The sequence below is a fragment of the Strix aluco genome, chromosome Z (assembly GCF_031877795.1).
Source record: "Strix aluco isolate bStrAlu1 chromosome Z, bStrAlu1.hap1, whole genome shotgun sequence".
NCBI classification, from domain to species: Eukaryota; Metazoa; Chordata; class Aves; order Strigiformes; family Strigidae; genus Strix; species Strix aluco.
Genome location: NC_133971.1, coordinates 26,784,910 through 26,810,796, shown reverse-complemented (window position 1 = coordinate 26,810,796; position 25,887 = coordinate 26,784,910). Strand labels below are relative to the sequence as shown.

The window sequence follows — 25,887 nt, the reverse complement described above, 5'->3', positions numbered from 1 at the left end:
TCCGTGATGTTATTTTTTGTCTCAGTTCTTGTGAAGACTGTAAGCAATGTTTTTGTTTTGCATTTTTCTCTGTGTGTGTGTTATATAATTGACCTTAACTTAAAACCTGTTTTGATTGGCATCTGGAAATTTCTTTATGGCTGTGTTTAACTTAATATATGAATTATTTCCTGTGTGTGAGCCATTCCACATTTACTATATCCAATGCTCTAAAGCATGTGAATGATCTAGGTTGGCAGCGGATGAGAATTTTTGTGCAGCATAAGTATCTCTCTTATTTAAGGTAGATATATGTACTTTATCTTGAATTTCTCTTTTAGTTATGAATGAGAAGAGAAAAAGGATGACATTTCTTTGATCATAATGTTTTCTCCACCACTTCTGAAGAAGGGAATGCAGACGGCTATGTAGACATGTACAGACATATAGAGATACCCCACTACGAACAAGACTTGCTTGAGTTTGTCTTGTAAATCTTCAATACCCAAAAACTTAGACTGTAGAATAGCATTTTCCTATTGAATCTGTTTACTGCTATCTACAGTAATACCTGCATTTTTTTTGAGTTTTGAAATATCTTGCCCACAAAATGTCTTACTGTGGTTGGGTATCACGGTGACCAATTTTGTTTATTAGTTGTCTGTCCTGGGTGTCTCAAAATTTTCTCTTCATTGCTAGAAACTTTCCAGTTGGGAAGATATATATACTTTGGCTTACGCTGTTTTCTTCTCAGAGCTGATGAAGTTCCACTTTGAAGTGTCAGTAACAGGCAGGAACATCAGCAGGACAGAGTTTGGGCTGGAATTGCTCTGCCTGTAGCTTGATCCATGTTGGAATTATTTTTGGGATGGTTTATCACATCCCTGTCTCTCACATTGTAGTGTGCAGATCCAAGCAGAAGATTGGAGCCATCAAGAATCATACTGCCTGCAAGTGAGCCTAGGGAGCAGTCTCCAAGTACCCAAGTTTGTTGGCCAGCTGGTGGTGTGGAGATCTCTGCTGTGTCTTTTCTGATGGTTATTTTTGTATGTGAGCACCTGCTGAGACTGGGCGTCGCCATTTCATTGTTCTAATTACTACTCATAAACAAAGGCAAGTGGCAACAGGTAGCTGTAACCATAAGGGATGAGGGGGGGAATGAGGGGAGCTGTAAGGTGCTGCAGTTGCACAGGCTAACAATTCCTGTATCATGGGATTCAGAATCCTGTGGAGTTTCATACTTTCAATAAAAGTACACAGTTTAAAAACATAATACTCACTACCTTGACTTGTATGTTCAGATTTCACCTACTTTTACAGGACATAATTTTTGCTTGTTCCTTTTTCTTCTTTATGCACTATTCAACATGCTTTTGTCCTACCTTACATTTTTTCTTTCTATTGGTTCTACTTGTTTATGTACTTACTACTACTGTTATTTTAAATATTTTTAAAAATACTCTGAGTTCCTGGCAGAGAGAGCACTTTGAAGGCAAGTGAGGAAGATATTCCAGTACTCCCTTGCTCTGCACTTTGTCTGGATTCTGCATCTCTTGTTAGTTTCTGTGTCAGTCTTTTCTGCAGGTTGCTGGGGCCATTTGAAAGGGTCAAGACTGTGGGGAAGTGGTTAAAGAATGTGATAAACTTACTATTTGCAAAGTTTGAGTACATGAAGTATAGGTGTACTGGCAAAGTTAGTTAAAGAGACCAGGGATACACTGTGAATTGTGTGTGTATTGTGTGATAGTAATTAGAACTGGAAACTAACAGCTGGTGTTTCCAGACTCTGTAAAATCATGATCCTGGTTAAAGATTCACCCTATAAGTTCTGCCCTGTATGAGGCTGCAAATCTGTTCCTCCTTTGGTGCTGGCTTTGTAGGCAACCTAATCTTTCCACAGTTCCCTGTTGTCTCTCATTTCAAAAAGGAGCATTAATGTTGCAAACAGTGGATCTGTATTACTAGCCCAGCCACCATACAGAATTAAAACTCTCAAGGAGTTTCGCTGGAACATTTGACTCACAAGAAGCAAGAAAAGTGAAACCTCTGTGATTCAGCTACAGCTAAATCAGTTACTTGTACTTCTCACTCTGGGTTTATTTTCAGGTTTTTTTTCAGCTGAGTAACATTCATCTACTGGAAGTACAGTTGATGAAACTGCCTTATCAGACCAAGGTGTATCAAGTGTAAAGCTTCTTACTCATCACAGCCTGACTGTATCAAAAATGTTTAAAGGAGAAAAGAACTGTGAAATCTCTTAATTTATGATAAGCAGAATATGAGTTTATAGTTTGTATCCAAATTTGCTCAATTTACAAACTCTTTTGAGTCTTTCAGATTAACTTTACCATGGACATGTACAGTGTTCATAATCTTGGAAGTTAAGATGACTGTGTAATTACGAAGAAAAAATTAATAGTGAAGGAACTCAAATGTGGCTTCAGTTGTGTAAGACTGAATACTGCTAGTCCTGCATTCTTGAAGATGCTTTTCCAATGTTTATTTTTAAATGTTAGCAATATCAAAGGCTGTTTTTAAAGTAAAATTTAGCTAAATCACTTTAAACAATTTTTATACCTTATATCAGAAAATCGTTGTCTATGTGAAATGAAATAGCAGTGCTGGTTTAAGTGACACCAAAGTAACAGTGGACTTCAAGATAAATTGATAAATAGATTAGATGAGTCTCTATGTGAGTTGACAAAAACTGAACTTTTGGGATGTGTGTATTGATTTTGACTGGACTTGGACAAAATCAAAGTATTGTCTACCTCAAAATGAAGAGTCTTGTGATTGGATCAATACTGCTACTGCACGTCCGAATTTCTGCCCAGATTTACGGTGGAAGCACCCCAGTCTCTCGAGTCCCAAGGCAGTGTCAAGTTTGCAGGGGCACAGGGACAGTCACCCGCTCCAGTCCACTGAGCGCCGGTTGACAGCAATGAGAGGAAGTCCCCCGAGCGCCCCTCGCCCTGCAGCCCCCAGGCCCCGGCGGTGCCGCGGCGCCTGGGAGGGCTCCCTGTGTCTATGCCGGTGTAGTTGTGGCATTGCCTTTCAAAAGCGCCTCGCTTGAGCGATGGCTTGGTTAAGCATTTCAGGAGGAAGCCGGGGTACCTTTTTGTCTTGTGTGTGCATCTGTAGGTGCAAACTCACGTAAGGCTGCCTGCTAGAGAAGACCTGGGGGGGGGGTGGGGGTGGTTGTGCAGGGATAACCCTGCTCGGTGCCTAGCTAGTACCAAGAAATTCTGTGTATTTAGCTCCTGGTTTCCTGTAAAACAAACTCCTAAGGCTGCTCTGCACCTCTCCCTCTCCGGGCGGTGTGGCTGAGCGCCGGGCTGCCGCTGCAGGCGTGCCCGCAGGGCTGCGCTGGGCCCGCCGGGGTGTGCTCGGGCAACGCGCTGCCCCGCTAACCGGTTTGTCGGGGCCAGCGCGGGGCACCTCCCTCCGCGCCCTGACCTGGGGCTCCTTCCCGTGGGTGAGGAAGAGGAGCCGAGGGCCGCGATGAAGGGGCTGAGCCGCCTGCTCCGCGCCGGGGAGGATAGCAGGCGGGGGGTCGCGGCAGCCAGCCATGATGGCCGTGAGTGCGGGGGGGTCGGAGCGAGCCGAGCCGGCGGGCAGCCCTGGCCGCGGGCCTCTCGCCGCGGGCGGCGCCCCCAGGGCTGACGGGTCGGTGGGGCACAGCCGGACCCCGCTTTTGCCTCGGCCAAGCGAAAAAAAAATGAGCGGGAAGCGGGCGGGGGGAAAGGAGGAGGTTAAACGTGAGCTGCTCTATAGGTAGTAAAACGTGTCAGCGAGGACGTGTGGATGCGGGATCGGGAGCTGAGGTTTGGCAGGTCTGTCTTCCGAGGGACAGGTCCTGCAGACTGCCCAGCGCCCCTCTTTAACGGCACCCCTGAAGCTGTCCGAGGGGGTTCGCTGGCGTTGGTGACATCCCTGGGGCTGAGCACCTGCCAACAGTTTCACAACCGATCCGGGCCCCCGTTTTGGGGGGCACACAGAAATTGGAGGACCTGCGGGTCTCCTTGCACGCAAACGGGATCTCCAGCTTGCGTCTCGCAGGCGGATTTGTGAAAGAATAGCCTGCCCCGGCGTGAGCTGCGATTACTGAAAACGGGTTATTTGTGGAAACTGAGCGGTAATTGTTGCAGCCTGTCACGGCCCTGTCCTGTGATTGCGGCGTGACAGCCAGGAACCGTCCTCATGGGCCGTGGTTCCCACTTCCAGGCTGGCAAAGAGGACAGATAAAGAGAAGAAACAAATAATGTATCACTGCTGGACTCAATAGGTAGTTTTCCCCATGATTTCTTTGAATTGGAAAACGCTTGTTTTAGAAAAAAATTTTAATGACTTGACAAAATACCTACTTTGCCCTGGTAATTTTATTTCCAGTAACAAGAAGAAGTAGAGAAAACATTGAAAATATTACCAAACCATTGAAGAGATGATTCAATTTTTAGAAACAATAGAGTAAAAATAATTTTTGTTGTCATTTGAATATGAATATTATCATCATTTTTGTATTTTACCTTCTTGGAGCTTTTCAGCCAATTCAGATTCCTGGGTTTTCTCCATGTGCATTTTGAGACAATGACAGATTATATCTTGTGGATACCACAACAGGAGATTAAAAATGGGGGTGGGGTGGGTGGAAAGATTTCCATTGTCTATGAGTACTGAAAGCCCTGGTGCACTTTTCTACTTCATTGGAAGTCATCCTTATTTGTGGTATTACTGAAAGATGGATTAGGGCCACTAAAATAAGACATAAGGAAAGAAAAATTGAAGGTACCTTGAAGCTTGAGTTTCTGTTGAGGAAGACTTTCTGTTTTCAGATAGTAAACAAAGTGATTTACTTTTCTGCATCTTTTTACATCCTTGCCCTTGCAAGAGAGGACAAATGGTGGGATGTTCAGTACACCGCAGACAGGTCTCTCTGCAAAGGAAGTCAACTGCTAAAATTACTATTTCAGTTAGCTCATTGAATATAACTATTGAGTTATAATTGAATATAACTATTTTGTGATTATAAATATAATTATGTAGTTATTATGTAACCTGTAGGGCAATAAACCAGACATTTTGTATGAAGCCAGAGAAAATAATGCCCCCAAAAGTTTGACAGCCACAAAGAGATAATTGGTTGCTGCTGTTACTTGAAAATAGAGTGATTGTGCCAAATCCTGGAGACCCCACCTTGGATAGAGGCCTTTCATAAATCTGTAGTCTGACAGCTCTATACTCTTGTCATTTCATGCATGAAAAAACGTTTTTGCAAAAGCAGCAAAAGGTTGTGCAGCAAGTCAGTGCTGTGGTGTGTCTGGATTCCCACTGTCCTTAACTCCTGAATTAAGAGATGTTGAGAGAGAGAGAATACTAAGAAAGATCACACCCAGAGAAAAAGGTCTTCTTTTTAACAGCGTACAGCCGTTTCATGACTTGTGTACAGGAGAGAAAAGATCCATTGTTAATTCTTTGTCAGAACTACAACAAAACTGTTATTACCAATGCAGATACAGCAACGAAACGTAATTTTCTCTTGTTTCTTGAAGGCAGTGCAAGTAAACTGTTGGGATTGTTCCTGAATGTCCTGAGATGCAACAGCATTTATCTTTGCGTTCTCATGTAAGATACATGTGCAAGTGTTCATCAGCAGTCAGTACGAATGAATGGGGCCTAACTGTAACTAATTGCAGCTAATTGGTGCCCTGTGTTTTGTTTCCATGTTTGCCAAAAATTTGCCTTGAGCAAGATACCCTTCGACCATTTGTTTACCTGTGTTTGAAATCAAGATAGTGGAAAGCTCTGCTGGATGCATCTTTAGGTTGTAGACCTCGAAAAAAAATGATTTATTCTGCAGAGATCCCTGTTCCTGATGCTGATTTTGCTGTTAGCCACACTCCTTGTCACAGCTGCCAGGGGTGAATTTTTATTTGCAACTGCTTTTTGGTTTGGTTTGGTTTGGTTTTGGCTGTACCCCCATGTTGTAAAACAAGCAAGTAATATTCTGTGATTTCCAGAGAATTTTGGGAGGATGCTTCTGTTGTTTGAGGTGCTTGGATAATGTTATAGGAAAACTGGAAACAGCCCTGCAGTCTTACTGTATTCTTTACTTCGAGCTGTATTCTTATTAGGCCTTAATGAATTTATAGGATGAACTTGCATGAGAGGCCTCTAAGAAACAGGTAATTTCTGCAGTTTCTAGTTCAACAGAGTGCTGTCTTCTTTGGTGATATCACTGGAAAAGTGGCTTTCAGGACAAAATATTCTAGACAGAAGATATCGAAGTGATTAACTTTTTAAGTGTGATATGATAGGAAATTAAAAATACCTGCTAACATTTTTGCAACTGATTTAGCTGCTACATTAATTTCTAAGTGATTAATTAAATGTTAGAATAGAAACATGAGAAATACTCTGACCTCTAAGTTAGCTAAACCAGTTATCAGACACTGGGATTTTATTTTCCAAAGTTACCAAATATTAGGTGTCTAAATGCATGCTGCAGCTACTTTAGTTGACCAAATAGATGTTCATTTTTGGGTTGAGACGTTAAAGGAAGATCTGAATTTAACCGTAAATTCCACTTGGTAACCAAATTTTGAGTTCAAATACACACCTCTTTTTTTTTTTTTTTTTCCCCCGTAAAACCTGGTTGGTTGGTTTGTTTGTTTTCAGCTTGTTCATACCATTTGGTTACTGCTATAAATTTTTATGTATTTGGGTGGGGTGTTCTCTTTCAAAACAGAGCAGTTTTTCCAAGAACAGGAAAAAAATGCTGCAGTTTGTACTGTTCACTGCTATGCCTCTAAAATACTTTGGGACCCATTTTGATGGCAAGAGCTTCATAAATGAACTCTTGTTGCTGTGAGCTGTGCAAATAATGGTCATCCATGCTGTGAAAAGCCTACCTCTATTTGCACTTAAAATTTGAAACTAGAAACATCATCCAGATGTCTCTAGATAAGAAAAATGTAATCCTGGAACACTTCTGTGATAAGAAACAAATGATTCTCATTATATGAGAATATGAAATCTGGGCAAATAACAGAAAGCAAGAACGGTATCATCATCCCTGAAGTTGTTTATGGCTTTTTTTAAGTAATACAATTTTTTCATCATATTTTTTTCACAGTATTGCCGGACGAGAGGGAATTTCAATATGCTGCTAAAACGAACAATTTGGAAACCATGGAAAAGCTGTTTAAAAAAAACGTTAACATAAATGCTGTAGATGCGGTGAGTATGAAGCGTCTGACAGATGACTGATCTGAGATGTGACTTCTTGGGGTTGTATGGGGGAATCCCAGCATGCTAGCCCCATCAACTGCAAGGTGGCGAGGCTGCAGGAGTGCCTGCTAGGACCTGGTTAAGAAACATTTCACACGTTTAGTATGGATGGTAGGATTTGTGCAGCATAACTCACAGGTCTTTGCATTTAGCCACTAGTCTGTGCATCACATTGGGAACAAAGGACTTCTGAACTGTGGTCCCTACTCTAATATTTATTCTGTGTTCTTAGGTGACTAATTGCTCAAGTTCCCCATCTTTCAGAGTGGGAGGACTTAACCTCACAGTCACTTTGAGAATGAATTTATGCTGCTAGCATTACAAATTTCAAGTGTGAAATATTACCATTTGGTTTGTATGGAACCACCGGGAGTATTCTACCATATGCTCTGGTTGCAGAGTTGAGATCAGATTTACCCTAGACAGGTGAAAATGCATTTCTTATGCTGACATCAGCTCTAGGCCTAAGATCTGAGGATGTATACTTCACAGTAACAGAGTGCTGTGTTCCATGTGAGAAGTAGTGCAACAGCAATGGAGCAGCTGTGGTATTAAACTGGGAGTTGTGGAGAACAGTTTTCCCTCAGTGGCTGTGTATAAATCATCTACCCATGAACATCCAATGTTACTTAATCATGGGTTCTGAAAAAACTTGCTTCCCATGTCCACATGCATTTTTCCTCACTGAGGAATTGAGGAGATAGTACAGGTGCATTCCTTGTTTTGTTTGTGAAAAAGAGAGAGAGACAAAAATTTCTTTTGAGTAAACTCTTGAACAATGAGAGTGTTCCCGTCAGTTACACAGTACTCTAAAAAGTCACTTAGAAAATAGTTATTGCTTCTTTATTGCTTTCAGAATTCAGGAAATTAAACTAAGTAAGTTTCCAGTCCAGTAGTTTGAATCTTTACTCCGTCATCCTTAAATCAGACCTATAGTGTAAGAGTTTTACTACCATAACCATGTGGGTGTTGTGCATTGATTGATTGATTCCCCTAGTGCTTGTAGCTTATACTGGCAAAACCATTCTTTCTTCATGTTGATCATTCCTGCCCCTGTACTCCCAAGCCAAATAAGCAAGGCTGCGAAAAGGTGAGTTTTGTTGACAGAACTATGTGCAAGACACTTTTTCTGACATAAATGCATGCCATAAATCCCACCTTTTTATGTTTTTAACACATATAGCTGTAAATTTAAACTTATACATGGATAAATCAGCTGATCTACATAGAAGCATAAGCAAACAAATTTAAACTGACTTTTAAAGTTAATTGGTAGAATCACTTATATATCCTTGTATGGAAACTCTCAGTGAATTATGTTAAACCCAGTTACGTTCACTTCAGCTGGAAGCAAAAATCTCTCCACTAAAGTTTAATTCAATTTAACCAATCCCTTTTAAATTCACACAATTCATTACTTGAATGAAAAATTAATCAAATATTCCTGATAAGCATGGAGCCTATTGACCTGTGTAAAATTACTCACTGTTTGCAAGGTGGAAGCTTTCATTTACATAGATAATGACTCAGTCTAGAAAGGTGAGTAACACTGGGTGAGGGAGGAATCCCATCATGCATTGCAGAGATACAATCAAAAGCAAGGAGGATACCAAAAGCAAATCTAATTGTGTAAATTTAGTCCTCAGCTTTTCAAATCAAACCATGTAATAAAATAGTAAAAATGGATGCTTCTTGTACTGCGTGCATCTCTTCAAGGCAGTATATGATTCCTTAATTCTTCTTTGACATTTCAGTGAATTTCAGTGAAGGGATAATACTACATAGAGTAACTAAATCATTCTGGTTCTACAAGAAATCTTTAAGATCAGTACCTAAATTCTATCCAAGGGAACAAAAACGCAGATAAAGATGAAGCATGGCTGTCGAAGGAGAACTGTGCAAGTGTCTATTTGTTAATAAGGAAAAACCGTATTATGGACCTGACAACCAAAGCTTTGCTTATTTCAGCTGAAGCGCACTGCATTCCATTTTGCTGTTGCGAGAAGTCATATGTCGGTGGTGGATTTTCTTCTCCATCACAAAGCTAGACTTGATATGGCGGATCAGGTAAGCTGTTTATGTGTTTTGATTCACGCAGTATAGGAACACCTTAGGGGAAAAGTAAAAGTAGATATTTGCCTTATGTTCCCCATTTTGCAAAGTTAAGTGCTTGCTGTAAATGCTTCAGGTTGTCTTAAGACTGCAATGGAAAAACATTGTTAGAGGAAAAACACATTGTCCAGAGCTTTGACTATGTTGACTACTTTATGAAGTGCAAGGGTGGTTGAAGCCACTTGTGCAGATACACTGTCTGTGATAGTTGTGTGTTAGTCATTGGTCACTTTATATGAAAGCAATAACTGAAAGTGAAAATGAGCTCTGAGGATCACTAGAAGCTCAGGAAGTAACTCCTTGTGTTCTTTCCCTCCATTTTTATGTGAGTCGCTTAATGCAAAACTGTTAGCTACTCTGCAGTCTCCAAGACATTAAGAGTTTAGCAGTGTGTGGCTGATTTGGTTGGGCCAGATGGTGATTCACAGTGCAAGCTTTGATTCAGATACTAAAAACAAATGCATGGTATGTTATTAATAAACTAGTTTTCCAGTGGACTGAGTGATGAAAATAGATGACTCGTTTACCTTTTTTCCCCTGTTTCCTTCTTTCTCCTTATCCACCATATGTGTCAGTGTTTAAGTTGTAAAGTTGTAAGTAAGGCAAATTCCAGGTGTGGAGGGTGGAGGGAGAAAACTGCCTTGTTTTCACATTATGTTGGAATGAAAATAAGACAAGAGACCTGTCAGTTCCAGTTACCAGCATCTCCTGGCTTGGGCATGTTCCTGCAGTGTAGGTAACCATCTCCTCATTAGTGCTGCTTGAGTTGCTCTGAAATGTTCTCCCAAGCTGCGCTGTCAGTGAATACCTCATGTGCTGCTTTGAAAAAATATGGCTGTCTTTCCAGACCCTGTCAGCTCCTAAGCAAATGGTATGCTGTTGTAAGCAGTGTTTCCATTTTGTCTGGCAAACTGGAGGATATTGCCTGAATGAAGTACTCTAAAATTAACAGTCTATGACATAAATGCTAATAGAGTAGTTCTGCAAGAAGTGGACAGTTTTCTTTAAGTAGTAGTGGTCTCTATAGCAACCCTGGATCTTTTACAGAGTACCACTGGGTATAACGTTAATGTAATTTTATTCTGTAACTATTGTAAATTATTCTTTATGTCAAATTATTTTTCAGTGGCTATTTTCCAGATTTATTGAGGCAATAAAGTGACTCGAAACATTTTATAGGTCCTTTAATAACCCTGATAGAGTGTATTGAAACCAGGTTGGGAATACAGACCCTCCTCCCATGTTGAGATTCTATTAAAATCTCAGAATCTCATTCTAATTAAGGATTACCTTTTAATTATTAGCTGTCTTTAATTCTTAGATGTTGTTAATCATCTTTGTTGAAAGACCGTTGGAAACTCTCCATCATAATTATCTTACAGAGCTTAAATATTATGACATTACATATTGTATTTGACAGTGATTCATGTACTCTGGCAATCAGCTTGATCTTGCAATTGATAAGAAACAGAATGAAGATACTATGACTTTATTTCTTACTCCATACAGTTTCTGAAGATACTGTGACTTTATTTCTTACTCCATTTCAGTTTCTGACATACTTTTTGTATTAACAGGTGTAAGGTCTTAAAAATTCTTATCATTTCTCAGTACAAAAAGTAAGCTGATTAAAAACACTCAATAGTGATCTTAGCAGCAGATATGTGGTACTCCCACCTTAGTTTGGAGACTTGATATAACTCATAGTTAAGAAGTTTATTGATTAAGCAGCACATCTCTAAGAAATCAATAATACATTAATTGGCTAATAAACACACCACTATTATTAGTAGTGTTAATTCACAGTTATATCACTCTAAGTTGCAGTGATTTGACTGAAAATTCTATTGGTTATTATCAGTATTAGCACTGAAACATAATTACATTACTTCACGGAAATCTGGTACTACTAAGCTGCAGTTCTGTCACTTGTCCTTCTGCACTTAATATCAAGGTACAAGTTTTTCCCACCTTGTCCACCCTACCCTCCAAACTCTTTCAGACATGGAGCTGATGGAGAGTCCAAGGCAGTCCCTTCCTATACTGGGGGGGAGCTTGGATCTGCGGGTTACCTTCACTACCGTCAGCAGGAGTGCACAACTACAAGATTGTGGACATCACAAGATTCTTCCCTTTTTTGTTCTCCATCTGATTGTATACTTTGTCTTTTTTTATTATTTTCGTGAACCAACCTTTTTGCTACCCATGTGCCTTCTTTTCTCATCCCAGACTCCTCCCTGTCAAACAAATCATGCACAGAATCACACAGAATGGCTGAGGTGGGAACCTCTGGAGATGACCTAGTCCAGCCTCCTGCTCAGAGCATGGTCACAAAAAGCAGATTGCTCAGAGCTATGTCTGGTTGAGTTTTGATTACCTCCAAGGATGGAGACTCCATAACCTCTCTGGGCAATTCCAGTGTTTGATCATCCTTAGAGTAAAAGTTTTTTCTTATGTTTAAGTGAATCTTCCTATACACAACTACAAGATCCACCTCAGACTTCCTTGGCTAAACAGTCCCAGGTCTCTCAACCTCTCCTCATACATCAGATGTCCTTTAATTATCTTTGTGGCCCTTTGCTGAACTCTGTGCCGTATGTCCAAGTCTCTCCTATACTGGGAAACCCAGAACTGGAAACAGTACTCCAGGTGTGTCTCACCAGTGAGTAGAGGGGAATGATCACCTCCCTTGACCAGGTGGCAGTGCTCTTCCTGATGCAGCCCAGGATACCATTTGTATTGTGTGCTGCAAGGGCACATTGCTGGCTCATGTTCAACTTAGTGTCCACCAGGAGCCCCAGGTCCTTCTCTGCCAAGCTACTTCCCAGGCAGTTGTCCCCCAGTCAGTACTGGTGCCGGGGGTTGCTCCTCCCCAGGTACAGCACTTTGCATTTCCCCTTGTTGAATTTCATGAGGTTCTTGTCAGCCCATATTTCCAGCCTATCAAGATTCCTCTGGATGGCAGCACACCAATCTGTTCCATCAGCCACTCCTCCCTATTTAATATCATCTATAAATTTTCTGCAGGTACACTTTGCCCCATCATTCATGTCTTTAATGAAGATGTTAAACAGTACTGGACCCATGATCAGTGCCCAGCGTCATTGCTAGTGACTGGTCTCCAGCTGGATTTTGTGCTGCTGATCAGAACACCTTGGGCCTGGCAGTTCAGTACACCTTGGTATATCCATTTGCCTACGCCTATACAGTTTGTCTACAAAGATGTAATGGGGGCCAGTGTCAAAACTGTTACAGAAGTTGAGATATACATTCACTTCTCTCCCCTCATCCACCAGGCTAGCCTTCTCATAGTATAAGGCTATCAGGTCTAGTTACTTTTTCTCCTTGGTCATTTCTTTCTCCTTGGCAGACTTTTGAGCCGCAGTCACAAATTTTGCCCAAGCCCAGCTTTATTCTTGTATCCTGCACACCAGACACATGTTCCATGTTGCCCTCCACTGTTTTCCACTGCAGTGCCTGTTTGCTGTGCCCAGTGTGGGGCTCCCCCATACAGGAAAGACATTGATAAGCTGGAGTGAGTCCAGTTTGGAGTCTCTAGGATGATTACGTTGAGACACATGGTGTATGAGGAGGTGCTGAGAGAGCTAGTCTGCTCAGCCTCCGGAGGAGAACAGTAAGGGGGAGACTTTAGTCGAAACTTGACAGGAGAAGGGCCTGAGTGACCTGATCCAATGGGACAGACTTTGATCAGGAGGCTGTAGAAGATCAACCTCCAGAAGCCTCTTCCAGCCTGAACTGTTTTGTTACTCAGTGAATAGTTTGTGAGCAGTATCCTGAATTCCCTGTTACAGCAAGCATCCTGCTGTCAGAAGTGTTTTACTAATATGCATGGAAACTGTTCCCATTCTACATTATTGATGGGAGTCAAGCTATTTATTCCTCATTTACAGAGGAGAAACTGGGAAAGGGTTATAACTGATAAGGAATTGCCTTTGATCTCTCTTGCTTCCTTTAGGTTCCTCTGACTCCATCTCTTAGACCAGGTGCTTTTACGGTGGAGTATGAATGTCTTGTGTTTACACAGCATTTAGCACAATGAGCTATGATTTATGATGCTGCACCTGGCCACGGTACACACAAATTGAGGAAGAAGTGTGGAAAAGCTGGAGAGATCTGTGGCCAAGATGGTAGACACTGGCTGCAAGTTCCTTATCTTTATTCCTTTTGGCTCTAAGAAGTTAACAACAGGGTGTGTTGGGTTTAGAGAATTGGAGAGAAGAAAAGAGAACCTTAAAAGGAGGGCTAACTGGAAAATTATGTGACTCATGGAAATACAGTCATTACATATCATCACCTGAAATGTCATCCACTGCACCCAGTACTGACTGTCTACAAGGTTTCTGGAGAGAGGGAATCATTTCCAGGTAGTATTTAATCCACCCATCTTAAAATGGGATCAGTCATTCTCTGGAGATGCCAGACCTTCTGTCAGGAGGAGCAGCCTGAACATGTAGCTGGGTCTTGATGCATGATATTTACCTTAAATTAAGTCAGATGAATCCCATTCAGACTGCAGTGTTAATACTGATTGTCTAAGAGCCTGCAGAGCAGAACCCACTCATACACAGAATTAATCAAAAAGATTTAAAGAAATTTGCCATGAGGTATATTTGTGGTAATTTCTGCCTTTATCATTTTATTTGAAGCATGGCCTGACAGTGATTCATCTTGCAGCTTGGACTGGAAATCTGGATATAATGCGAAAATTAGTTAAAGCGGGTGCTGATCAAAAGGCTAAGAATGAGGTTTGTTGATGACAGATTTTTATGAACTCTTAAACATATTTATGTTGGAAAAAAGTCAAACTTGTTCTTACAGAGCTGCTTATGGTTTTTCAGGAAGGAATGAACGTACTGCACTTTGCTGCTCAGAACAACAGCGTTAAAATAGTTGATTATTTTCTCCAAGATCTTCATCTGAATGACTTGAACAAGCCTGATGGGGTACAGTATGTTTCTTTCTGTTTATTTCTTTAATGTCATGAGGCATCTGTTGTGGACAAAATGATCTTAACTTGGGGAATTTCAATTAATTTTAGTTTATTGCCAGTTATATAAACTTTTAATTATTGATTTGGGTATTGAGAATCAAATAAGACAAGCAACCAGACAAGCACTTAGGGAAAACACCTTTCCTGCCTCTTTGTCTATCTCAACTGAATCTACACACCTCTTCTCCTCTGCTTCCCTTGCTTTTGCAGCACATGATGCTCAGTCCTATCGGTGAGGCGACGATGGGAGGCAGAGGAGGTTGGGGTCAGTCCACAGTGGTTTCCTTTCTTTTCTGCTCTTTGTTTCTTACGCTTTTTATTTGCTCCAGCAAGGGTTCTTCCATGGGCTGCAGTCACCCTGTGGGTGTACCTTCTCCTGTGTCTCCTCTCTGCATCCTCTCAAGTCTCCTTATATATCTCCCGTTGTGCATCCTCCCTGTAGCAGTGACGGCCCTTTCTTAAATATGTTTTCACAGGGGTATCATGTGCTTCTCTGATGGGTTGAGTGCTGACATATGGTGGGTCAGTTTTGTCCATTGTGGAACCAGCTGGAAGTGGCTGTGACCAGTGTAGGGCAGTCTCTGACCTCCTCCCACAGCTCACCCCTGCAGCTCTCTGCCTTTACCAAAACCTCCCAGTTATGGCCAACATGGGCTTATTTCACCAACATAGAACATAAAACTATGTGCAGCCATCCTACAGAGGGGCACCAACTCTTCAACAGTGCCAGGGCCTTGTCCTCATCAGGTTCACTGTGTTTTTATTTTGCCTTCCCACAATGTTGGGATATTGCTTTGCTTAGCTAAGTAGGATATTTTGTCTTTACATGAGGAAAATTTATTCTTGTAGGATCTGTCATCACAAGAACAAAGCTCACCTATCCTTTTTTTTGAGTCTTGAACTGTATTGACCCAATGGTGCAAAATTCTGAATTCTTTCTACACATGACAAGGCTGACAAAACAGCTAATTAACAAAACAGACCTTTGTGTTTTAGGCCTTGGGAAAGAAAAGGTGAAGAACAATCTTCTTTATGTTGAGGTTATTTCATAATTACCTATTAGTTCCTTGCTTTTTTTTTCTTAGACATTTAATATAGTCCACTATCAGGTAGTAGGGCCATCTAATTGGTTAGATGGCCTCACTGTCTGACCAGTGGTATGGATTTATGTCAGGCTAACTTTCTGAGGTTGAGTTGTAAACAGTTGGAAAAGTTTTTGTTAGTTTAACCACCACCAAAAAAACCCCCACAATGTACAGAATTAAATTCAGGCCTCCTGGCTTTTCTGGTCTGTGCTTGCAGAATTCAGATCAAACCTGTTATGCCATGGAAATAAATCTTGCAACTTCTTTACTGCCTGTTTCTGAGCATCCTCAGACTTCTAATGACACAGTTCTCTTGATAAATATTTTCATACTGAGAAGAATTAAGAATTAAATATTTTGAGCACATTTTCTACCTTGTTACTATTTCTGAACAGTTTTGAAATGTTTTCTTCAGGATGTGCAAGATGTATAATCTGTTTTTTTACACTAACTAAATATTGCATCTTTTAAAAATTCTTACTCTTTTTATGTGTTTCTACTTTTTTGTTAATCTACTTAGTCATATAATATGCAAATTTTTATGCACAATACACATACACAAATGCATGCCATATATCTAGTAACTGGAAGCAAAGTATTTGTACTTTCAATAACTGTGTTTCTTTCCATAATTGTTTTCTAGAAAGGTAAAAAGCCATTTCTTCTGGCATCTGAAAAAGGCCATGTTGACATGATAAACAATTTGATTACTCTGAAGCTGTTTACATCTGAAAGAGATAAGGTAAAGGTTTATTTTCCACAGAAGTGTAACTAAAGATGTGCTTATGAAAGATTACTTTGGTTCAGTGTAGTTACTATACAACCAGGTAATGAGAATAAGCTGTACAGATGTCACAGTGGTGATAGTGATATGTATTGGACCAACAAATATATGAGGATGATTTTTCAGTAATTGAGGGAAGACAGTGGGACTTCTGGTCTTATTGCCAGGAGACTTTTCCATACACATTAATAATTCATGTAAAGCAAGACTAGCATATGCTGTCTGTTGGGAGAAGTAGGAAAGTCTGGTGATTAAGGTGTCGTCAGCCTCTTTACTGGGAGATTGTATTTCCCAGTTTTTCACTCTGCTTGGCTGTGTCTGTGTGTTACTGTTAAGTCCCACATTACTGATTTTTCAAAGGTGTTTAAATACTTCAGGATGCAAACAAATACCTGTGGGGATTTTTTGGAAGTGCTTTAACACTTCAATCTGATGGAGTTTGCTTTTGACACTGAATTTTAAAGGTATCTAAATAGCTTTCAAAGTCTGGCCTTAAATTTACTTATTCCTTACTCGACTATTTGTGGAATGAGCAAGTTAGTATTTCTCTGCATCTGAAGCGCTGCAACAGTAAATACAGTAAAAATTGTGAAATGGTCAGATACTGCATTTATAGAACCGTATAAGTAAGCACTCAGAAAGTGATGCTGTTTGTTGGTATTCTGGTAATAGTTTAAAAGCTGCAGTGCAACCCAGAGCTCTGCTGTACTAAGCACTTCATCAGCAGAGGTTAAAAGATAGTGTTGTCCGAGAGATCTAGCAGGCTGAAGGTGTAAACAGCAACGATGGGAGGCAAATGCTGTGGTTCTACAGAGTAAGTAGGTAAGAAGCCAGAACAGAAACTCATCTCCTGGGTCACTAAAAGCAATCACACTGTATCCATCATTTCTAAAAAGGATTCTCAGTTCTCTGAATGAAAAGTTGTTCTGGACTCTCATTTCTCTGAGGGTTAGGATTATTCTGCTAATTTCCAGCTTCAAGTTTGTTTTTAGCCAGTTTTATACTTTTTCTTGTGCCAGCATAGTCTTTTAGCCCAAAACCTGCTGCTCTTTCTGAACTTGTTCTGTGTTTTTATTTGTTTGCTGACGTGTTGGGTTTTTTTTTTCATAATTAGCTAATGAGAAATTGTGCTGATGGTGAAGGTCAAAGATTGCAACATTGGCATCAAAACCACTGCAAGTTTCTACATACTTACTTAGGTTTTGGCCATTAATCTTTAAGGCAGTGATCCTGGGGACTTGGGGTAGTCCCCCATCCGTGTTGGAACTGGTATCCAAAGTTTTCTTCTGATTCATTCTTCAGGAGTTAGAATTTTAGGTCTTTTCACTGGTCATGCACTGCAGTTTTCAGAATATGAGACAACCAACTAGACTGGCAAGGTCATGTCTGCGTACATGTGAAGAGACCCCTTTTGGATTAGTCTGAATCTTGGAACATACTGTGTGGATCTGCCTCCTTCTCCTTCTATGTAAGAGGGAGATGTATGTAAAAGACCAAAGGCTTTATGTTGGTTTTGACTTCATTCTGGATTTTAAAATATCTTATTTGACATTTTAATTTCAAGGAGGGGAACACAGCATTGCATCTAGCAGCCAAAAATGGTCACAGCAAAGTTGTAGAAATTCTGCTTGAACAGTGGAAGGAAATAAATGAGCTCAATCAGGTAAGGACACAGAAATTACTGAAAGAGATAAAGTTAGAAATTTTAAAAATGAACTAAAAGATAACATTTTAAAGGAATAAATGTTGCACTGAGTAGACTTCATTGGTTCTGCTGCTTTTCTAGTACCTTTGCATCCTGTTTTGTTGTCCCTCCTTCAATAAATTCAGCTGCATTAACTCCTTCAGTGTCTCTTTCTCTGTCCTCTACTCCTCACACAATGGCCTCCCCTCCATCTCGAATGCCCTTGCATAACTACCAGTAGAAGAAAACAGAGGAGGGCCTAGGCTCCACCTTGCTCCCTGTCCTCCAGCATTTCTGGCCACGTGATTCCATTCCTTTTACCATCTCTGGTGCTTTTCAGGCTATGCACTGAGCCAGTTCAACATGCATACCCAGCACATATCATCGCAGGCACCTCAGTAAAGAGGTGTCAGATTTGTACCTTGTTCATCTAATCTCAATTGACTGCAGACACTGCCTACCCACCTTTCCTTTCCTGGGTTGGTGTTGGTGGAGCTCAGCCAGCATATTTGTAAATTGCATATTAGCTGTGAAGGTTGTATCCATACGTTGATGCACTCATGAGCTTAATTTTAAGCCTTAAGGTAGGGGTGGAGAAGGGAAATGCACCCTAACTACTCAACTCAGCTTTCCTGCTCTGCAAAGGGTCCTTGTATCTTTTGCCTTTTCTGTGGGGCAGCTGGAATGAACTGGGTAAGTTAATTAACTGTATTGTGGGCTGGCACGCTCACTGCAGGAACCTGCTGTGTGGTTGATGGTCTGTTCTGCTGGCTCAGTGGGCGAAATGAGTAAGGGACACCCACTCCTACCCAAGGCCCTCCTCTTCCTTAATCTGCAGCAGATTTATGGGTCGAGGGGTTCTCTCTTATCCAGCTTGTCTGTTATTTACAGCAATGTGAGCCTTGAGGCACACAAGCCCCTCTGAAATGTGAAGTTCTCATGTTTCCAAGCCCTGTCTAACAGTGTTGCTTCTGCACACAAAGGTCATACTGCTTGTGCCCCTGCCTTGCCATGGCTAATGGCATGACCTTCCTGTCCAGCTGGAGATGTTCGGGTCTGTGGATAAACAGGTTTCTCTTTCCCCAGTATGAGCAAAGCACTAAAATATATTAAGTTTACCAGAATAATGGTGGCAGGAGTTTAAGCAAAGAAAAAATCAGGATTTATTGGTGCTTCTGTGAATGCTGAAACACTAGAGTATTTTTCAGCAATCCTTTGTGTATTTTAGGAGTTGATAAGCAGGGATTAGATCATTGTGCAGTTGAAGCAACTTATTTTAGAGTCTTGCTGTGGAGACATGGAGGCTTTTTTGGAGTGAGAATATTTGAAATAAATATGCAACAGAATTATTTCTGCTAAAAGTGCTCCTTATAACTAGCACTGAAGTTAAGAATTTGTCAGAAATCCATGGCATGAGACTGACAGAAATTGATACTTAGAGTATGTGCTAGCATGCTAGTAGTGTTGCCCGGTGTTGAAGATCAGCAGTTGATACCCACTGTCTTTGTTTCTGTTCCTGTTGCTAGCAATCTTCTTTGAAAACAGTGCAATTAATATTTATGAAATAGTTATCTGTATTGTAAACCTTACTGTACATCTGTCCACAACATACGGTTGTGACCATACATCTGTCCAATGTCATCTGTCACTTAAGTGTTGGTGAGTTGCCATTTCATTTAACTGTTAATTTAGGAGCATTCAGGTTCTGTTCTCTTGTGACCATCTCCCTTTTTCTATTAGCTGGACAAGCCTGATTGAGCTAACCTGTTTTGTGTCACAGCCTTGTAGTCACATGGCTTAAATTGGAACAGACATTCTCTCTCTCTTGGTCTAGAACGGAGAAACCCCATTTTACTTGTCTGTTGAAGGAGGTCACGAAAAATGTGCTGAACTCTTACTTGAAGCAGGGAGTGACATCAATGTTTTAACTCAAGTACGTACATAGTATCCCTCCAGCACACAGGTACTGGGACATCCTGGGTTCTGGGAAGGACCTTATCTTCTCTTTTCTGTGTGTACTAACAGTATATTTGCTCTGCTTATTTTTAAGAAATGGTGAAAAAAACCACAGAATTTGGAGTGTAGAGAGTGCTAACAGTAAAACTGATGTGGAAGAAATATAGCATAGATTTATTTGACAGAGTACTGTGGTGGAACTGTTTTATTTGCTGTATGTCCAATGGTAAAACATATGACTAGGAAATGTAACCAGGTAGGGTAATTGAAGAATCATCGTTTTTTGGCAGTGTATGTGACTGAGCTGGTGACAAACCTGTTCTCCACATCTGATTTCTGGACTCCAGTCCAGCTCACATCTGTTGAATGGCCTTGGCTTGCCTGCTGTGAGAAGTTTATGATTCCAGCAGACTGAGAGCTTGTTTGTTTTACCAGAATTATTGAGTGAAATTTTTTTATTGATTTATTTTTGGAAGTTTGTTAATGTGACTGTACTTGTTAAAGGTCAAACTGAACTAACAGACTAGGAGACATGTTGGCATTGTTGTTGTCCATGGTGCAGGATAGCTGACAATGCTGATGTATCTCTTTCTTAAAAGAGATTGAAAATGACCATAAAATACTGGTGTTTTAGCACATTTGATGTGATGTAGTAAAAATGGGAAGTTCTTTCAGTATTTACAAAAACATATCATGCTAACTGCTCATCCACTTCATTTTATAACATTTTATCAAAGGGAGTTTTTTTGGGGGGAGGGGATAATAACACAAATTTGAACAAAAGATTATCTTATATTGACAGCTCTCTTTAGTACTGTTTTTCCAGCAACAAAAATGTAAGTTTTTGCTGCCTATACTATTTCTTTCAGAACCATAGCAGTGCTTTGCAGATTGCAGTTCAGAATGGACATCTATCCTTGGTTACTTTTCTTATTGATAAGAATATTGACCTGGTTCCTAAACCTGAGGTGAGTGTATATCACAACTGCTGTTGTTCAGCCTGTCCTGTCTTTTATTGCCTTCCTTGGGAATTCAGACAGCTGAATGAGATTAACTAGTTCCTTTATTTTTTTTGCTATCCATGTTATTATGTGGTTTATGGATGGTGGTTAGCAATATGTATGGACCAACAAAGACAAGGTCCTGTTGCACAAACCCAGTGAATGCCTGGGCAGATTGGTACACTGCAGTGTAGAGGTGGCCAGGCTAAGCCAGGGACCCGGCATTAAGAGCAGATGAGCAAAGTACGCTGCTTGAACTAAGCAGCAATAATTCAGGTCTCCCTGTGTGCTGTGGGCAAAGTGTTAATGCTTGTAACTGACTTTGAATAAAGGTAAATAAAAGGTAAATCAACACTTCAGTGCTTTCACCCTCTGCACTCAAAGCATATGCCTTCAAAATCTGCATGTCACCATTCTTCGGGGTTTAAAAAGAAAGATGTATGCCTAATATTCAAATCTTGTCTCAATTTAGATATTACAGTTTTTGTTACATCTGAGATTTTCTGTGAATAGGAAATTATTTTCCACTTCTACAATACAGGACAAAAATAGAATCTGGGCTTCGTGACTTATCTGCCATAATCACTGGCCTGTTGTGTAATGTTTTTGTTTTAAAGATCAGGCAGTTGTTGTGCTGCTTGTTCTCATTGGCTTTCTGTAGCAGAAGCAACTCATAGAATTGTAACTTACATTTTGGAAACATTTCCAGTGCAGCGTTGCATAGGAGCTTACTTTATTTTCCTGTAGCCCTGAAGAAATGGCTGTGGTTTATAAAGAAACTAATGAACTGGTGTCTGACACCCGTGAATGGCACTGGTATGGAATTACTCTTTAGCTGTATTTAACAAGAAACTGATGAGTCACAGGTTCAACACACAAAGTGATCTTGCCAATCTAATGGTTGGATTGTGACTGATGTTAGATCTGTGCCCTGGTTATTTTAATAAATAATCACTCAAATAAAAAAAACCTTATTTTCTTTCTAGCTGTAATTTGCTTTTTATAAATATGACAGCAAGTCAGTTTAGTATGAAGAATATTTCCAGCAGCAATATATGACAAGTGTTTCTTCCTGGAAAGTAGACTTTGATATCTGTTTACCCAACACAGAATTAATCTGTCTCCAGCCTATTCAACTAAGTACAAACCCAATTTTCTGAGGGAACAGAAACATTACCCTAAGCTCTCCATTGTTGGTGAAGCATAGCAGCACATGCCAGGTATGAACACGTAAGAGGAATGCCTTGCTGTGTTCCTAAGTGGTGACACACTGATACACACCCTGTGCGTTCAACATTTCCAGGTTCCTCAGCTGTGTTTGTTTACCTCCTGCTGTAGGCGTTGCAGGAGCAGGCTACCATCTCTGACATAACTCAGCACCTCAAGGTGTGTTTTTTGTGGTCTTGAACCTCTGCTACAGCATATTGCCTTTGCAAGGGGCAGATTTTAACAAGAACCTCTTTCCTGTTTGAGTGAACTTCTAATAATGTACCCAAGTATAATAGCTTATTATTTTCTCTCCACAGCAGAAGAATTCCCCTCTTCATTTAGCAGTCATCAATAATCATCTACCAGTAGTAAAAAGCCTCTTGGATGCCAATCATGATATAAACTCCTTAAATCACGTAAGAAACACTGGGAATTAACATAAATTTGCTGGTAAAGAGGAGATTATGTGGATTTTACTTGAAATATTTTTTTTTTTTCCTTATGAGCTCAGGGTACAAAAAAATATGAAGGAAGAGGCAGTTTGCTCCTTATCTTTTTGCGTGTATGCATGTGCTTTTGTCACTGGTACAGGATGTGCTAGTATTGTTTGTGCAAGATAAGAACAGCAAAGTGCTATATACTCAGAAAATATTTGGATTCATTTATTGTTTGAATGTTACATTTCATGCGTAATACATGGCAGAAGTCCCTCAACGGTATTGATCTCGGAGAAACTCAGTGCACAGTGTCACTTGGCTGGGATGGAGTTAATTTTTTCATAGCAAGCCATAGGGTGCTGTGTTTTAGATTTGTGACCGAAACAGCGCTGGTAAGGCATGAGAGTTTTAGCTGTTGCTGAATGGTGCTTGTACAGCACCAAGGCCTTTTCAGTTCCACCTTCTGCCCCCCGCCCCAGTGAATAGACTGGGGGTGTGCAGGGAGCTGGGAGGGGACACAAATAAGCAGATGACCAGAACTGTCCGAAGTGATGCTCCACACAACACCTCACTCTGAATGATTAAGTCACAGGTCTCTGTGGCACAATTGGTTAGCGCATTCAGTCTGTTAACTGAAAGGTTGGTGGTTTGAGCCCACCCGAGACACTGGCAACTGTTTTCCCTACTTTTACCAGGGTTGTTTGGCCTCTGCTTGGTGCCAGTGGTCTTTGGAGGCCTGATTGGTTGTTGGCCAGTTCGCTGTAGACCAACCTCCACCACTGCTAATCCCCTCAGGTAGTGGAATACCCTCCTTTGTGGAAGGCCATATGATGTGTGCTGATGTATTTACTTTGGTGCTAGCATCCTTGATCCCTTTCTTGCTGTACAAAACCTCCTATAATTGTTAATGACCATTTTAAGCTTTTGCTGTGTTTTGTATCACTTTGTTTTGCTTTGCCCACGAGAGCCATGATAGAAGCACTGGCCTTGAGCATAATCTGGTATTTTTGGGCCCTATACTGCTGCTATCCAGGTACTCAGAGAACCATCTCATGGAGAAAATCAGCAATTACACCTTCCCCCTTTTCTCCTTGGAGAGATGCTTTGTGGAGAGAGGAATGAATGGTACATATCCCTTCTTCTCCAGGATAGGTGTCTCCTACCGTCTTCTAATGGTTACTCAGTTCCTTGAATATACTTGTGTAATCAGACTGTTCATACTAGTGTGTGCTGTGAGCCTGATTTTGATTATTGTTCATAAGGTTAAACAATTAATTGGGAAAGTCACAAAGGAATGTGCCCGCAGGCTGTCAGTCCTTGTGTGGGAGGAGCTGGGTGGGTGCCTGGGGCTGTTATTGCCTCCAATAGTTTGGGATTTCATGCCTGAACAGGCATGTAGTCCCAGGTAATTGATACACCATTTGAAGGAGGGGAGCCTTGCCTGCCCTGATGGAACACAGTGAATTCTAATGCTGTGTTGAGGCCTGGCCTGTGCTACTGAGCTGCCATACAGTGCCCTCAAAAGAGAAAGAGGGTCTCCTGATTAAGGAGCACACAGGGGGATGCTGAGAACGTCTCCTGCTCTGAAGCCACCCATATGGACCCTGAAAAGGTCACTCAATCTGGGGGCACAAGCAGTGACTTAACTAGAAACTTAACTCTCAAATATAATAGTATGGTGGAAGCAGATGTCAACTTGGTTAGTAAGAGAATCAGCAGCTCCTGCTGAGGGTTGGAAGAGGGAAGAGTCAGAAGAGGCAGCCTGACCTGCAGTAGGACAGGAGAGGGAAAAGACAGAAATGGCAAGAGAGGTGGAAACTACCTGGTCCCCATCCCTGAACAATCTACAAGATAGGCAGCAAGTTCCATCAGCAAGGTGAGCACATTGCTACCTGGTTGCTCCAGTGCTGGGAAAGTAGGGAAGCCCAGCAGCGGGGGCCCATCTCTGGGCGACTATAGATTGACAAAGAGACTGGAAGAGAGGCAGCCAACCGCAAGCCTCTGGAGGTTGCTCTTATTGAGTGTGAAGGCAAGGTATCTCCTCAGAGAAGATACTGTAAACTAGCAAGGCGAGTAGACTATCACAGAAGAAGGTATCCAGTATCTGAGGGAGTTAATGGTGGTGGAGGTGGTCTACAGCAACCTGGCCAACAACCAGGCCTTCAGCGATCTGGGTGACATTCAGTGCTCATGGTCTGTGTGGCAGAAATTTGTACAGAGCTTGTGGATATTGTACACTGGCACCTTGGCCATAATGGTGAAGCATCATGTATAGACCAGCCTGCCAACTGTGGAGCTTCAGAGAGAATCTCTCTTCCCCCTCTGCATTGACCCTACATCTCAGCTGTGGAAAGACTGTCCCACCAGGTGTGTCGAGTCCCACATTGGGCACTGTGACTCCCTGCTGGGAAAATGCACCCTGGCCTCCCACATGACAGGTGGCAATGCTCCCCACAATAGTAACAAGGACTAGTCTTTGAGAAATCTGTAGTTCACCCCTTCCCGTTGATCATTTTATTGATAAAGATTAATTTATATACATTTTTGTTTGAGGCAGAGGCTGTAATTTGTGGCTGGAGTCAAGTATGATTCTGTCACATAAAATAATTTTGTAAACTTCTTGAACACATCTTTTAGCAGTGTTTCATGCTTTGTCTCTAGCATGTCTGTGGTTACATACAGTAGCTACATAGAGATCTCTAAATTACCACAGAAAAGAAAGTAGGATGTATTATTGGGTGAAATTTGTGAGGTCATGTGATCATAGTGTGTCCCAAAAGAACTGATGAGAGACTCTAAAGTGGAACCCTGAGGCTTGTGTTTCTTGGTGTTTAAGCTCTTGGTGTTTGACTGCACCCTTTAAGATCTAAAAGCCAAAAAAGTTCTCTAACCAGACCTACAAAATGTAAACTTGCAACATCAGAGAAGCACAGGCACAAAACCTTCAACTTAAGAGGATGCTGTGTCACATGAAACATGCTAATGGACATGTCCAGATATGCAGGTCTTCCACAAAGGACAACATATCTTTTTTGCTGCTCTATTATTCCCATAGAGGTCTGGAATTTCTTATGTTAATATTCTGTGGAAGGCTAAATAAATAAATAGGTTTTATTTGGGTACATGCAGCTGTGGAGAGACTACACAATCCTTATTTCAGACCCAAAGATTAGACTTGAAGCTTGCCCCTTTAGCTGTACTTCTTGTCAATGGTTTGTTTAATGCTTCCCCCCCTGCCCCCTCCCCCCCTTTCCCCCCCCGCCTTTTTTTGGTGTATGTGTGTGATTTAAGGTTCACTGAACCCATTAATGGAGTAAGTAGACTTCTACGTATCACTGTAGC

At 41.1% G+C, this 25,887-nt stretch overlaps 1 protein-coding gene across 5 annotated transcripts in view; it reads left to right on the top strand.

Moving 5' to 3' along the window:
- Positions 1–3,356: 3,356 nt before the first annotated feature.
- The window catches only part of ANKDD1B (ankyrin repeat and death domain containing 1B), a 32,139-nt gene continuing 9,608 nt past the window's right edge, over positions 3,357–25,887 (top strand). For 4 of the 5 annotated variants that reach the window (XR_012621627.1, XM_074812485.1, XM_074812483.1 and 1 more), the window contains exons 1-10: positions 3,357–3,556; positions 7,112–7,215; positions 9,235–9,333; positions 14,046–14,144; positions 14,238–14,342; positions 16,118–16,216; positions 17,823–17,921; positions 19,777–19,875; positions 20,768–20,866; positions 22,426–22,524. Coding sequence is in view for 4 of the 5 variants with exons in the window: in XM_074812485.1 (XP_074668586.1) it covers positions 3,481–3,556; positions 7,112–7,215; positions 9,235–9,333; positions 14,046–14,144; positions 14,238–14,342; positions 16,118–16,216; positions 17,823–17,921; positions 19,777–19,875; positions 20,768–20,866; positions 22,426–22,524 (978 nt within the window). In the remaining variant the exon portion in view is untranslated. The remainder of the gene's footprint in view (positions 3,557–7,111; positions 7,216–9,234; positions 9,334–14,045; positions 14,145–14,237; positions 14,343–16,117; positions 16,217–17,822; positions 17,922–19,776; positions 19,876–20,767; positions 20,867–22,425; positions 22,525–25,887) is intronic. The other variant, XM_074812484.1, reaches the window with a different exon arrangement.